This window comes from Felis catus, chromosome D2, assembly GCF_018350175.1.
Source record: "Felis catus isolate Fca126 chromosome D2, F.catus_Fca126_mat1.0, whole genome shotgun sequence".
Lineage (NCBI taxonomy): Eukaryota > Metazoa > Chordata > Mammalia > Carnivora > Felidae > Felis > Felis catus.
Genome location: NC_058378.1, coordinates 76880872 through 76895208, shown reverse-complemented (window position 1 = coordinate 76895208; position 14337 = coordinate 76880872). Strand labels below are relative to the sequence as shown.

Here is a 14337-nt window from a genome sequence, read left to right as displayed (position 1 = left end):
GCTGGCTGTGAGCTCAATGTTAATGAATCAACAAAAACACATATGAAACAATACTGATCAGTTGATGAAAATGTTATGACAGGAGGCTCACAGGAACCTAACCTGTATTTCCTCTAGAAGTAATCAACATTTCAGTATTCACCAATTTCAGCGTTTGCATCAACTTTACAGAATAAAACTATCAAAGAATTGACCGTATGCATGTATTTAAGTGCTTGAATTCCATTTATGTAAATGCCAAGCAGTGTGTGTGTGTGTGTGTGTGTGTGTGTGTGTGTGTTTAAAATCACCTAGATATATCCTAATCTAACTGCTAAAACTAAGGATAAGGAGAAAATCTTGAAGGCAGCCAAATGAGAAAACATACATTGCATGTAGTGAAATAAAGATAAGAATTTCTCTCAGAAGTTACGTAATGCTGTGTGTTTGAATTTGCACATACAGTGGAATATCTTTAAAGCATTATAAGAGAAAAAAACTGATGAAATACCTTTATAGACAAATAAAAGCCAAGAGAATCATCCTATATTAGACATATACCTCAAGAACTTGAAGGAATTTCTTCAAGCAAAGGGAGTATAATACCAGACTGAAACACGGATCCACACAAAGAAGTGAAAACTCCAGAAATGCCAAAAAGATTGGGGAGTAGGTGAGAGAGAGAGAACCTATTTTTCTCAAAATAAAACCCTGTACCTAACCTCAGACTTAACAGTGAAAGACTGAATGCCCTCTCCCTGGACTCAGGAACAAGAGTATTTTCTCACCATTCCTATTCATTATAGTAGAGGTCCTAGCCAATGCAATATGAATATGACAAGAAAAAAAATAGAAGACATAATAGATTATCAATGAAAAAACTAAACTGTTATCTGCAGATAACATGACTATGTAAAAAGTGTCCCCAGAGCTACTAGGTCTAATGAGTTTAATAACAAGATCGCAGGATACAAGGCATCTGAATTTTCCCTACTTCACATTATATATAAAAATTAATTCAAAATGGATTATGAATCTAAATCTAAGAGCTAAAACTTTAGAATTTCTTAGAGGAAAACAAAGGTGTAAATTTTAACAACAGAAAAAACAAGAAAAAATGGACATATTGGACATCAAAATTAAAAACTTTCATGTTTGGGGCGCCTGGGTGGCTCAATCGGTTGAGTGTCCAACTTCGGTTCAGGTCGTGATCCAGTTTGTTTGTGAGTTCAAGCCCTGCACTGGGCTCTGTGCTGACAGCTTAGAGCCTGGAGCCTGCTTCAGATTCTGTGTCTCCCTCTCTCTGCCCCTTTCCTGCTCATTCTCTGTCTCTCAAAAATGAATAAACGTTAAAATAATAATAATAAAAAAAAACTTTTATGTTTTATGGGACACCATCAAGAGAGTGAAAGACAACTTACAGAACGAGAGAAAATATTTACTAACCATATGTCTCCTAAGAGACATCAGTTGATGAACACACCTGTAGAATATATAAAGAATTCTAATAACTCCATAAGAAGATAATACAATTTTAAAATGGGCAAAGGACTAAAATAGACACTTCTCAAAGAAGATATACAAATGGCCAATTAACACACGAAAAGATGAAAAGTTGTCCAACATCATTAGTCACTAGGGAAATGCACGCCAAAACCACAATGAGAACCACTTCATACCCAGGAGGATGGCTACAATCAAAAGGACAGAGAAAAACCAACATCGCTGAGGATGTAGAGAAACTGGAATCCTCATATACTGCTAATAGGAATGTAAAATGGTGCAGCCTCTTTGGAAATAGTCTGGAAGTTCCTAAACAAGTGAAACACAGAGCTACCATACGAGTCAGCAATTCCACTCCCCAGTATGCACCCAAGAGAAATGAAAACACATGTTTGCATGAAAACTTGTACATACATGTTCATAGCAGCATTATTCCTAATACCTAAAAAGTGGGAAATACCCCTATGTCCATCAGTACATGTGGTATACTCAGAGTGGAATATTCTTTAGCAATAAAAAGGAACGGAGTACTGAAACGTGCTAAAACATGGATGAACCTTGAGTACGAGGTGAAAGAAGCTAGGCACAAAAGTCCACATATTGTTATTACTTCATTTATATGAAATGTCTAGAATAGGCAAATCTACAGAAACTATTTTACTGGATGCCTAGGGATGAGGAAACGAAAGATTAGAGGCAGCTACTAATAGGTACTGGGTTTCTATTCAGTGATGAAACTGCAGCGATGGCTACACAATTCTATGAACATATTAAAGACCATGGATATTGTACACCATAAGTGGGTGAATTTTATGGTAGGAGTATCTCAATAAAGCTATTACCAAAAACAAACAAACCAAAACCCCAAACCTCTAGCTCTAATCCTCTCCCCCAAAATTTCAGGTCACTAGAATTCAAAAGTCAAGTGCACCAGGCATCTGAGACTTTGCATGTTGAAAATTTAATTCACTGATTTCATACCTACTCACCTTGTCATAGCAACATCATTCACTTATTCAAAGAGAACTTGGAATCATTCTATAGCTTCGACTCTCCTTAAACTGACTACTAAAAAGGCTATCAAGTTGTTTTTTTTTGGGGGGGGGGGGGGAAGAAAATCCCAAGCAGGCTCCACGTTCATGCAGAGTCCCATGCGGGGCTCAATCCCATGACCCCGAGATCATAACCTGAGCTGAAATCAAGAGTCAGACACTTAAACCGACTGAGCCACCCAGGCACCCCTATCAAGTTTACTTCTTAAGCAGCTCCTGAATAGGACTCCTTCGTGCCTTGGCTTAATTTTAGGCCCTTCGAATTTCCTGCTAAAATTATGGCAAAACTCTCCTAAACGATCTCCCTGCCCCATCTTGCCTTTTCTCCAAGAAATCCTGCACTGCTGCCAGAGTAAGTTTTCCCAAGATGCCAACAGGACCTTATCAACTGCCTACTTAAAAATCCTAATTCCTTGAGAACCTTGAAACACTTGCAGGAAGGATGAATTTCTCTGGCTGCCTCCTCTTCGATCACCCCTTTAAGCATATCCCCACTTTTAGCCATCTTTACACCCTACTTACCTTTATGCCTATCCTTCCTTTTTCCTGGGGTGCTCTTCCCCAATTCCTCACTTGCTAACCACGGCTGACCAGTCCCTAAGCTGGAAAGACTTCTGTGACTCTCCCCAGATCCCAAAACTAGGTGATAGGTAGCTCCTTTGTCTTTCCAGAGTTCACTTATCAAACTGTATTTGTGTTTTCATTGTTCCTCATTAGACAATGAATTGCTTGAGGGCTTTCATCTGTAAATGCTTAGCATATGCTAAGTGCTCAAATCTTGGCATATACTAAGTATTCTGGTAAATGGTAGAATTGGTGTTGACTATTAGCTTCAAAATCACCTAAGAGCTAGTATCTAAAAGCTCATCTTGGATTGCCATTAAATCATACATACCCTAGCCTACACCAGGATACCCCGATAAATTATCATATCTAAAAGCTATTCAACATTTACACATATGACTTGATGAGAATCTAGTGGTATTTAAAACTTCTGAATAGACAATACGTTATAGGGTGAAAGCGGAATTTGACTTACCTTGACCACATCAGCTTTATGTTTTTCTAAAACTTGAAGAGTTTGCGCAGTATTGGAATCGATCACTACTACAAGCGAGTGACATCCATAAGCAATTAAACCTTGCCAGCCCCTAACAAAACAGTGACATGAAAACTTAAGTACAAAACAAAGACTTAAGTTCTCTCTTGCCAAGACATGCTAAGATAAATCGCAAATCTAATATATACTACCATTAACAAAATTATTATTTAAGCATAAAGGTCAGTATTTTACCTTATCTCATTTAAATAAAACGTCTAGCTAACTTGAAAATGTTGACATTTGTTTTTCACTTGGATAAAAAAAAAGTTTCTAAGAGACATGCGTATACAGCCGTAAGCATGTATAAGGCAACACTGGACAGACAGGAGGTTTCAGTCCTCTGGCTAACGTGCCGTACAGAATTTTGCTTTGTGCCTCAGGGTTCACGGTCGGAGTTGCGGTGCTGGTTTACAGTGAAAAGGTAAAGGTGAGATGACAGGTCAGGAAACAGGCGCCTCGTCTGGCAAAGCTGTTGAATAGTTACAGGTAAGAAACAGGTATAAGACACAGAAGGAAGGCACAAATTGGGGAAGAGAAAGTGGGCAGGGGAATTGATGGCGGAGGGAGACAAGCTGGAGGTCAGAGGCGAGGCAAAGAAACGAGAAGGGGATGGGGGCGAAGGTGCGGGGCGAAAGAGCAAAAAGCAAGAATTTGGGAGAAACGGGGCAACTCTGTTTGCACAGGGAGGGTTCGCCCGTGGGGAAGTTACTCCTTTTATAGGAACAACAAAAACCCAGCATGAAAAGAAAGTCTCTAGCGTGAAGGCAGCCCCCCCGGCTTGGCGAGGCCAAAATTAACCAGGGGGGTGAAATCTCTCGTTCTTTCCCCTTCCCCTACACACTCCTGGCCGAGCCCGGCCGCCTCGGAGCGCGGCGCCCTCACCAGTCCACCGCCGCCTTGTTGTGAGCATTGAGGGCCCCGGTGAGGGTGCGCGCAGACACCTTGAAGTTCACCGTGAAGGGCAACATCGCCTCGGCGAAACCCCGGCCCTCGGCGCCCACCGGCAACCCGGAAGCGGCGGCCGCTGCGCTTCCGTTCCAAGCAGAGTCCGGGTGGCTCCTTGAGCGCCGCCGTTTGGTTCCGTCGGATGCAAGGTCCCACCACCTTGGATTCCGCGGTTCAGCCTCCTTCAGGGTCCGGCCGCCCAGGTCCGGGCTGCCTATCCCTGTGGGGGCGGGGCTGCTTTCCATGACGTCTGTTTGCTTTGCCGTGGGGGCAGCATTGGCCTCTGTGCCCTGCTGGAAATCGTGAAAAGCAAGGGCTGAAAGCCCCACTTAGCCTTTCTGACTTTGATCTGTTTAGGACAGCTACCAAATGCCAAGCCCTGTCCTAGGCATCTGCAGTGTAGCCAAGAAGAAACCGTCCCCGCTCTCAAGAAGTTTATAGGACAAACATAGGAATAGGACTGGGATATAGGAATATAAAATGGATAGAATGGGTGAGATGAGGGGCGCCTAGGTGGCTCAGTCGGCTCAGGTCATGATCTCGCGGTTTGTGAGTTCGAGCCCCGCGTCCGGCTCTGTGCTGACAGAGCCTGGAGCCTGCTTCAGTTTCTGTGTCTCCTTCTCTCTCTGCCCCTTCCCTAGTCATGCTCTGTCTCCTTCTGTCTCTCAAAAATGAATAAACGTTAAAAAAAATTTTTTTTAATAAAAATAAAAAAAGCATGGATGAGATGAATGGCTCTAATATACACAATTTCTAAATATGGAGAACACTGCGTGTCTGGTCTTGAAAATATTTGAAACAATACATTACCCCTGAGGCCACCTGTCAATTTGCGGGCTTGTTGGGGTGGCTTTCATTGTGCAGTTTTTCCTCTGCGGCTCTCCTTTAAATCAAACTCCATCTCTTTCTCTCTCTCTCTCTCTCCTCTGTGCTCAGCACATCATCTGCACTGTTGATCAGCAAGAAGAGGTTTGTAAAGCAACTAAAGCATTTACTTGGGGTTTTAGGGATTGTAATCCATGGGACATAGGATCCACTCAAATCAAAAATATGCTCTAAATTGCCAGGGAGCCGGAGTGCACTCTTATAAAGGGGAAAACAGCAAGGTTCCATAGCTTGTTTTGAAAGAATTAAACTTGGTGCTGGCAGAGTTTACGCTGATCATCTGATACACGATCGGCTATGTAGCTAACAAGTGTTGCATTCTTTTTATTTTGGCTCAAAATAGAAGGATGTATTCCCGGAGGTGGTGAAGTTGCGACTGACAAAAGTCAAAAGTTCCTGGTATTCTGAGGATTCAAACAGAAGAGGTGCCCAGGTCTTCCCACTTCCATTCCATAACCTTTTCCACTCTGTTCAGAGCGACTCTCTTAACAGCCCTGACTTTATTTTGAGTCTTTGCCGTGCCCTTTACTGTAAGATTCGACATGATTTCTTTCCAGGAATAATTTTTGTAGATGTCTCTTTTTTCCCCAATGCATTCAACACAAGGTACAAAACCATTGGTAATTTTTGCGTCCATCTTATCGCTCTTAGAAAACAATGTTCTCAAAGATCACCTCCAATACCATCTCAGCTGTTAAAGCCAATGAACTCCTTTTTCCTTCTAGTTGCTTTCTGGCAAGTGTTGCTGCTTCCCTTCCCGCCCCACATCCTTCCCTACTGATGCTTTTGGGGGCATCCAGAGGTGCCAATACCCATAGGTCTACATTTATCACCCCCTTATTGCACATCTTTGATGTTTCCTATGACAGAGATTGCTACTTGGCTCCCAAAATTCATTCTCCTGTTCTTTCATAGAAACAGAACCACAATTTGCATCTGAGCACATTTTCACTCCATTCAATGAATATATATCCCAGCTTCCCTGACAACTAGATCCAGCCATGAGGCTAAATTCTGGCCAATGTGATGTAAGTCGACGTATTGTGTAGTGACCTCTGAGAAACCACTCTTCTGTGTTATTTCAATATATATACTCCACGTGATTTTTATCCCTGTACACTTCTGTCTAGCAGGGAAAGTAACACGTTTTTAGGCAACTGTAATACAGGGGAATAAATTCGTCCTCGTAGACTTACAACTCCTTTGAGAAAGGGACCAAATTCCAATCCTTCTTTCTCTCCAATGCCAAACACTTCTCAGACATGCAGTTGGTCCTCAATAAATGACTAAGGGAGCAGGAGCTTTAAATGGCCATAAGCATAAGGCCAATCAGGTTTCAGGTGACAATGAGGAGTCAGTGATGGCACTCACAGACAGAGAGGTGCAGCAAGTGACCCTCTTGGAGGAAGAGGGATTCACTAGTTTAAATCTGTAAGCTACCTTGAGGACATGAATGTTGAATATTCAGGGCAAGGATGGATGACCGGCCGGGGCTGGGATAGCAATACATCTCCCATGGTACAAAGTGTGAATTAAATATGTTAATGGGTTTCTATGGCCTTCTCTGAAGCATCTGTCTTGGCCAGTGTGGCGACAGAATATTGGACACACTGGACTATTGATCTCTTCAATAGGACAGAACCTGTGCTCCTCTCCCATGCCTGAAAAACTACTTATTTCACCCCATGCCCAGGCCAGAAGACATCAGCTCCAAAGCGTGGTAATAGGGCCCAGAGCATCCTTCCACTGCTATATCATTTGCAGCCCTGAACTAGAACAATTTTTCTCTCTTTCTTTTAAAGCTGGTGCAGATAAGAGTACAGATGACCCTTGAACAACACAAGTTTGATGCAGATTTTTTTTTCCAGCAGATATAGTACTATAAATGTATTTTCTCTTCCTCATGATTTTCTTAATATTTTCTTTTCTTGGGGCACCTGAGTGGTTCAGTCGGTTGAGTGTCCTACTCTTGATTTCAGCTCAGGTCCTGGGATCGAGCCCCATGTCAGGCTCCAGGCTGAGCATGGAGCCTGCTTAAGATTGTCTCTCTCAGGGCACCTAAGTGGCTCAGTCGGTTAACAACTGACTTTGGCTCAGGTCATGATCTCATGGTTCGTGGATTCGAGCCCTGCATCGGGCTCTGTGCTGACTGCTCAGAGCCTGGAGCCTGCTTCGGATTCTGTGTCTCCCTCTTTTTCTGCCCCTCCCCCACTTGTGCTCTGTGTCTCTCTCTCTCTCTCAAAAATACATGAAATGTCAAAAAAAAATTTAAAAAAAGATTGTCTCTCTCTCCCTCTGCCGCTCTCCCCTGCTTATGCTCTCTTGCTCTCTTGCTCTCAAAATAATAACAATAATAATAATAATAATAATAAACTATTATTTTTTAATTATTTTCTTTTCTCTGGCTTACTTTATTGTAAGAATACAGTATAGAATTCATACAAATACACACATTTATATTAATTAACTGTTATGTTATTGGTAAGGCTTCTGGTCAACAGTGGGCAATTAGCAGTGAAGTTTGGGGGATACAAAACTTATATGCAGCTTTTCAACTGCATAGGGGGTTGGCCCCCAAGCCCCTCATCGTTCAAGGGTCAAGTGTATATTGCTGATATCTCTGATAGCTATTCCGCTCAGGTCGGGGGAAGCAGAGAAAAGTGATGAAGATGGAAATCATAGATAACTGAACACTTACCTCATAAACTTTCCAAAGTCACATCAGAAAGAGCACTGCAGTGGCACCTGGGTGCCTCAGTCAGGTAAGCATCCAACTTGTGACTTCGGCTCAGGCCATGATCTCACGGTTCGCGAGTTCAAGCCCCGCATCGGGCTCCGCGCTAACAGTGAGGGGCCTGCTTGGGATTCTCTCTCTCTCTCCTCCCTCTGCCCCCCTTTCAAAATAAATAAATAAACTTTTAAAGTAACTTTTTTGAAAAAAGAAAAAGAAAGAGCACTGGGTAAATAGATCTGAGCACGGATGGAGATGTTGACGATGAAGTTGAAGCCAATACCTTACTGCTGACACTCATAACGTGTCAGATACGATGATCTACCTTTTACCTGTATCATCTCACTTAATCATCTCAAAGTCACAAGATTATGATCACCAGCGTCCTATGGATGACAAAATTAAGACTCATAGAGTTATTTGAAGTTACACGGCCAACAGAAAGCAGAGCCAGCATTGGAACCCAGGTGAGTCTGATTCCAAAACTCATGCTTCTGACTACTGGTGGTACCATGCTGCCCCCCCCTCCACCCCCATGCCACAACCCACTCCACAGCCCAGGTGCAATGAATTCTAGCTGCCGGGGAAGCACCGGATTAAGCAACAACAACACAGATTTATACAGATAGAATGCATATACCCTACAATTCATTTCTTTAACTTGCACAATTTGCCGACGTTCCCAGAGCTTTGCAACCATCACCACAATTAGTTTCAGGATGTTTTCATCGCCTCATAAAGGAAACTTGTACCCACTAACAGTCACTCCCCATATTTCCCCAACCTGCCTGCCCCCCTTCCCATCCCTAGGCCACCACATGTCTCCATAAACATGTCTCTTCTGGACATTTCATATAAATGGGATCATATACCACGTGGCCATTTGTACCTGACTTCTTCCTCTTGGCATCATGTTTCCAGGATTTGTTTAGGTTGAAGCACGTGTCAGTACTTTATTCCTTTGCATGTTGAAAAACATTTCGTAGTTCCAATGTACCACTTTTTATTTATCCATTCATCTGTTGTGACCAGTTGTGTTGTTTCCACTTTCCAGCTGCTATGAACATTCCTGTACGCTTTTTTGTGTGAACGTGTCTTCATTTCTCTCGTGTGTATACTGAGGAGTGGAGTTGCTGACTCATGTCGTAACTCTACGTTTAACTTCTTGAGGAACTGAATGACTGTTTCCCAAAGAGGAAACATTCTCATCAGCAGTATAAAAATTCCAATTTCTCATCATCTTTACCAACATTAGTTATCTCTGTCTTTTTTTTTTAATTATTATAGTCATTCTAGTAGATGTGAAGTGGTTTTGATTTGTATTTCCCTAATGGTTAATGCTGTTGAGCATCTTTTTATGTGCTTATTGGCTGTTTATGCATGGTCTTTGGAGAAATGCCTATTCCCATCCTTTGCTCAGTTTTAAATTTGGTTATTTGTCTTTTTACTACTGAGTTATAAAAGTTCTTATATACACTAGACACAGTCTCTTATTAGACTTGAAAAAAATTCTCCTGTTCTGTAGGTGACAACATAGACTCTGAGCCACTTGGTTGAGCAAATATTGCCAATAAGTTTAAGGACTGTCGCCAAGATCTTACTTCCAAAACTAAGAAAGATAGTGGTGGCCTGGTTCTGGCGTAATTGTGGAAAGGGAAAGGAACATAATTTCGGTGCTAAAACAAAGTGTATAAGAACACGATACACTTCCAGGAATAATGAAATTAACTGAAGGGAAAATTTGTGGATCGTTTTTTATTTCCTTTTTTTCCCTTTTATATTTCACCATTTGTGCAGCTTTAACTTGTGTTTTTGTTTTTACTTATTCCACTCAAAATGGCAGGATAATGGACAACTTCAGGAACACTGTTGGCAGTCCTGCTCAATTCCTGACCTTCACACTTGACCAAATGTCTTCTAGCACTTCTGTGTGCACAAGTCTGTGGAAACCATGCCCTGTATGTAATCCTTTGCAGATCTTTTTTAATGCCTTTCTATTACTAATACCGGGTCCCATTTGTTGAGGTTTGAACCACGTGTTAGACAGTGAGCTAAGGACTTTCCATGTTAGCTAAGCCTTTTCCAGTCTTTAATTCTCATGCTGGATTTTCTTCTCCTGGCCCTCCTCTCCTGGGAGAGTCATGGACAGTTATCATCAGTGATAGAAGGGCCTTTGTTGTGACCCTGGACAGATTACTTGACCTCGTTAAACTTCCTTTTTTTTTCTTCTATTATTTACAGGGAGAGGAGTAACTGTTCTTAGATGATTAAAAGCATTACCTTAGACAACATATTTTAAAAGCCCAACATAACACTTAGATTCCTAAGCATGTCACAGAGTTTGGGGAAGAAATCTAGGCCTCCTGTTTTCATTGACGGCACTGGCCCATCGAAGCTGTAACACCTTGCATTTGAATAAAGCTCTTCCCTCTTTAAGTTAAGAGAAGTAGCAATAAGAATTTGGATGAAAGTGGAGTTGAATTTGCTGTCAGTCATCAGGACACCAAAACCACAGTGGCCAGCTTTAAACAAAGCCTTACCGGGTCCCCACAGTGAATACATCAGACAGTGTTTGGAAATCACAGCTCTGGACAGACCATGCTGAAGTTGGCTACAGGGGCCAAATCAACACTTTCTAAAAGGTGAGGGTGTCCTGACACAGCCAAAGACATAGGCTGTTTGAGCTGTCAGGCAAGCCCTGACCTGTGCTCCCCACCAGGAGCCATAGGTAGGGACAGCAGTCCTGTAAACCACATCCTGCCTACTGCACCAAATGCTGCTTGGGTCTCACCTCTGGGGGTCACAGGTATTGGCTTTATTATTTATTTTTTCTTAACACCTATTTACTTATTTTGAGAGAGAGAGAGAGAGAGAGAGCAGGGGAGGGGCAGAGAGAGAGGGAGACAGAATCCCAAGCAGGCTCTGAGCTGTCAGTGCAGAGCCTGATGCAGGACTTGGATCCATGAACTGTGAGATCATGACCTGAGCCAAAATCAAGAGTCAGACACTTAGCCCACTGAACCACCCAGCCCCCCGCCCCACCAGGGATTGGCTTCTAAATGAGGGGGGTCAACAGCTTGAATGCCTTTCAGAATGATGTTACCTAGTGTCTCTTCCAGGCCTAGATCCCTTGAGTGCCGTTCTCAGGCTGTGTCCTCACTCAAAACCTTCTCTGGACATTGGTTGCTCAGCCCCCACCAACTATGGCACCAATATGTGCCAAGACTTTTACTGCACTTGTTATTTTCCTTATAACATTGGTATTTTAAAGTGTATTTATTTTGAGAGACAGAGAGTTGGGGGAGGGGCAGAGAGCAAGAGCGAGAGAGAAAGCGAGAGTGAGAGAGCGAGAGAGAGCGAGAGAGAGCGAGAGAGAGAGAGAGAGAGAATTCCAAGCAGGTTCCACACTGTCAACACAAAGCTCGATGTGGGGCTCAAACTCATGGACCATGAGATCATTACCTGAGCCAAAGTTGGATGCTTAACCAACAGAGCCACCCAGGTGCCCCTAGAACATTGATATTCTAACTTGATCATTTCTTTATTATTTAAACAAAAGCACTTGAATTCCAAACTAAACCTGTTTTGTTAGTGGTGGGTATCACCAACCCCATGTTCTAGATGAAGGAACTTGGCCTCAAACAGGATCAGTGACTTACCCAAGATCACACTTCCGGCCAGTGGCATAGGGGAACCTCCACCAGGTCTTCTCACTCCAAACCCCGGCATCTTCCAGGATACAGAGCTGCTCCACATCAAATGTAGGGGTGGTTGTGAAATTCTCCAAGGGATGGAATGAGGCCTGGGAGTGCACACTTAGCACAGTCAAAACATTTGAAAAGAAAGGCACCCAGTGATGTGGGCAAAGTCAGAAGGGGAGTGGGTGACTGGCCAAATGGGAGGGAATTCCGGGCTGATAGCCTAGACTTGGTATCTACTCAACTTTCCTCGGATTTTTCCTTAAACACCTTCTGCCCACCCCTTACTTTGTTGAGAAGGATCATCAATCTGATTATTTGGCTACTGTCCTTACTGATCTCCTTTCATGTATACATACTACAGGTACGGGGAGCTTGGGTGGCTCAGTTGGTTAAGCTTCTGACTCTTGGTTTCAGCTCAGGTCATGATCTCACGGTTCCTGAGTTCAAGCCCCACGCCGGGCTCCACGCTGACAGTTTATTTGAGGTTTACCTGACTAAAGGATGTTTCTGAGAAGCGCAGTCCTGATGAAATGGATTTCTTCCAGGTAGGTCATGTGAGGGATGTGCTTCTCTTACACGGTCAGCACAGGAGGGGTGGTTGGATGCTCAGATCAGGAGTGCTTTACAGTTAGACAGTCAGGCAGGCGAGAGCTCTGGTCTGGCCCTGCCACCCTGAGCCCTGTGACTGTGGGTGATTTTAGGGCATAAAAATACTGCATGTAAGATTCTCCAATGTAATAATGGCTGTCCTGGCTATTAAGGATGAGGACCCATGTCGCCCTTTGCCTCTCAGTGGCCCATTCTGGCCCTTTATCTCTTTCCAGCTGGTCTCCATAATTGACCTGCCAGCATATCTCATTCTGAGGCCGCTTGGGTTCTGTCAGTGTGTGTTCATCCAGTTATTGGCTGTTTTTTGAAAGGAAGAATAAACTCGAGAGGGCTTTCTTATTTGATTTCTTCATCAATTTTATTAGTCCAAGTAAACAGTGCCTTTAACAACGTGGTCATAGAACAGCATTTCATAAACTAGATTAACCTAACAAGATTGTATCTGGTATATGACCATGATTTCTGGGGGGAGAAATGATTCTATTGATTTCTTCTCTTAACGAGCTTGAACTTTGGCGGAAGTGGAGTGTGAGATGCTCTGACAGGTTTAAGGACTTTTTGATGTCGTCTGGTCTTTCACAGAATCTACTAATTGTTGCAATTAAAAATAAATGCCAGTTTTCTTCTGTGAACTTTGAATCTCTGAGTGTTATACTTGTGTTTCTGCCCAGGGCAGATGAACGACTTACAATTCAAATCTACCCTGTAGTGAAGCTTGAGTGTGGACAGGCTGAATCAAGAGGCTGAGATGACAGCAGAAAACCAAGGGGGCTCACAGAACTCAGACCTGTACCAAAAGTGTTTGTTCAGAACTATCTTGCTTTACTCTTTTGAAATATGAAGAACAATATAATTTTTAGAAATGTATCTGTAACTTTCATTTGCTAATGTTTTTATTTTTATTTACACATTTTCTCCCAGTTGTTCAAATGAAGATATATTTTACATAGTTGTGTAATACACATACATCTTGTCAATCTTTTCCTTTGAACATTCTATCAAAATTATATTTATAATATTTATGTAGTCATCATTATCATTTGAATGATTTCACAATATTTGGTAAAGTGGATTTATTTAGCTAGTCTACCCTTCCTTGCCTGATACATAAGTTATTTCCATTTTGTTAAATGTTTATTTTTGAGAGGAGGGAGGGGCAGAGAGAGAGGGGGACAGAGAATCTGAAGCAGGCTCTGCACCGACAGCACAGAGCCCAACGCGGGGCTCGAACTCATGAACTGCGAGATCATGACCTGAGCCGAAGTCGGATGCTCCACTGACTGAGCCCCCTATTTCCAACTTTTTAAATAATGAAGATAAAAAACTACAGTAAATATCTTTATGCTAATAGTTGGTTTTAATTCTATCATTCGCAGGAGTGAGTATAACTATCTTTGTTTTACTAAACATTTCTAAATCATAAAACAAATAAATGCTTATTGTAGAAAGCATGGAAGTTTCAGAAAAGCATAAAGACAAAAAAAATTAAGTATATGGTCACTGGTAGGATTAGCTTCTTGTAAGTGACTATGTCTTCCTTTTAAAATGCATACGTTTTATTTTTCAGAAAATTGAGATCATACTATAGGTGATATTTTTACTCTTCTCTTTCCCACTCAATAACCAGATACAATCATTTGTAAATATTTTCCCCTCAGTAACCAGATACGATCATTTGCAAATATTTTCCTAATTTAATCTGCCCTTTATTTTGTGATTTTTTTTGTAATACAGAAATTTAACAGTTTTTAACGGAATAGAACGCACTGCCCACTGTATGCCCTTCTCATAAGATAAAAGCATGTCTTTCATTGCTTGACTGCCCCATTT

General features: G+C 42.1%; 1 protein-coding gene across 2 annotated transcripts in view; it reads right to left on the bottom strand.

Moving 5' to 3' along the window:
- The window catches only part of WDR11 (WD repeat domain 11), a 68292-nt gene extending 63616 nt beyond the window's left edge, over nucleotides 1-4676 (bottom strand). For both annotated transcript variants that reach the window (XM_011287593.3, XR_002146701.2), the window contains exons 1-2: nucleotides 4519-4676; nucleotides 3574-3685 (exon numbers count right to left, since the gene is read on the bottom strand). In XM_011287593.3, the coding sequence (XP_011285895.2) occupies nucleotides 3574-3685; nucleotides 4519-4604 (198 nt within the window). In that variant the 5' untranslated portion in view covers nucleotides 4605-4676. The remainder of the gene's footprint in view (nucleotides 1-3573; nucleotides 3686-4518) is intronic.
- Between the last annotated feature and the right edge of the window lie 9661 nt (nucleotides 4677-14337).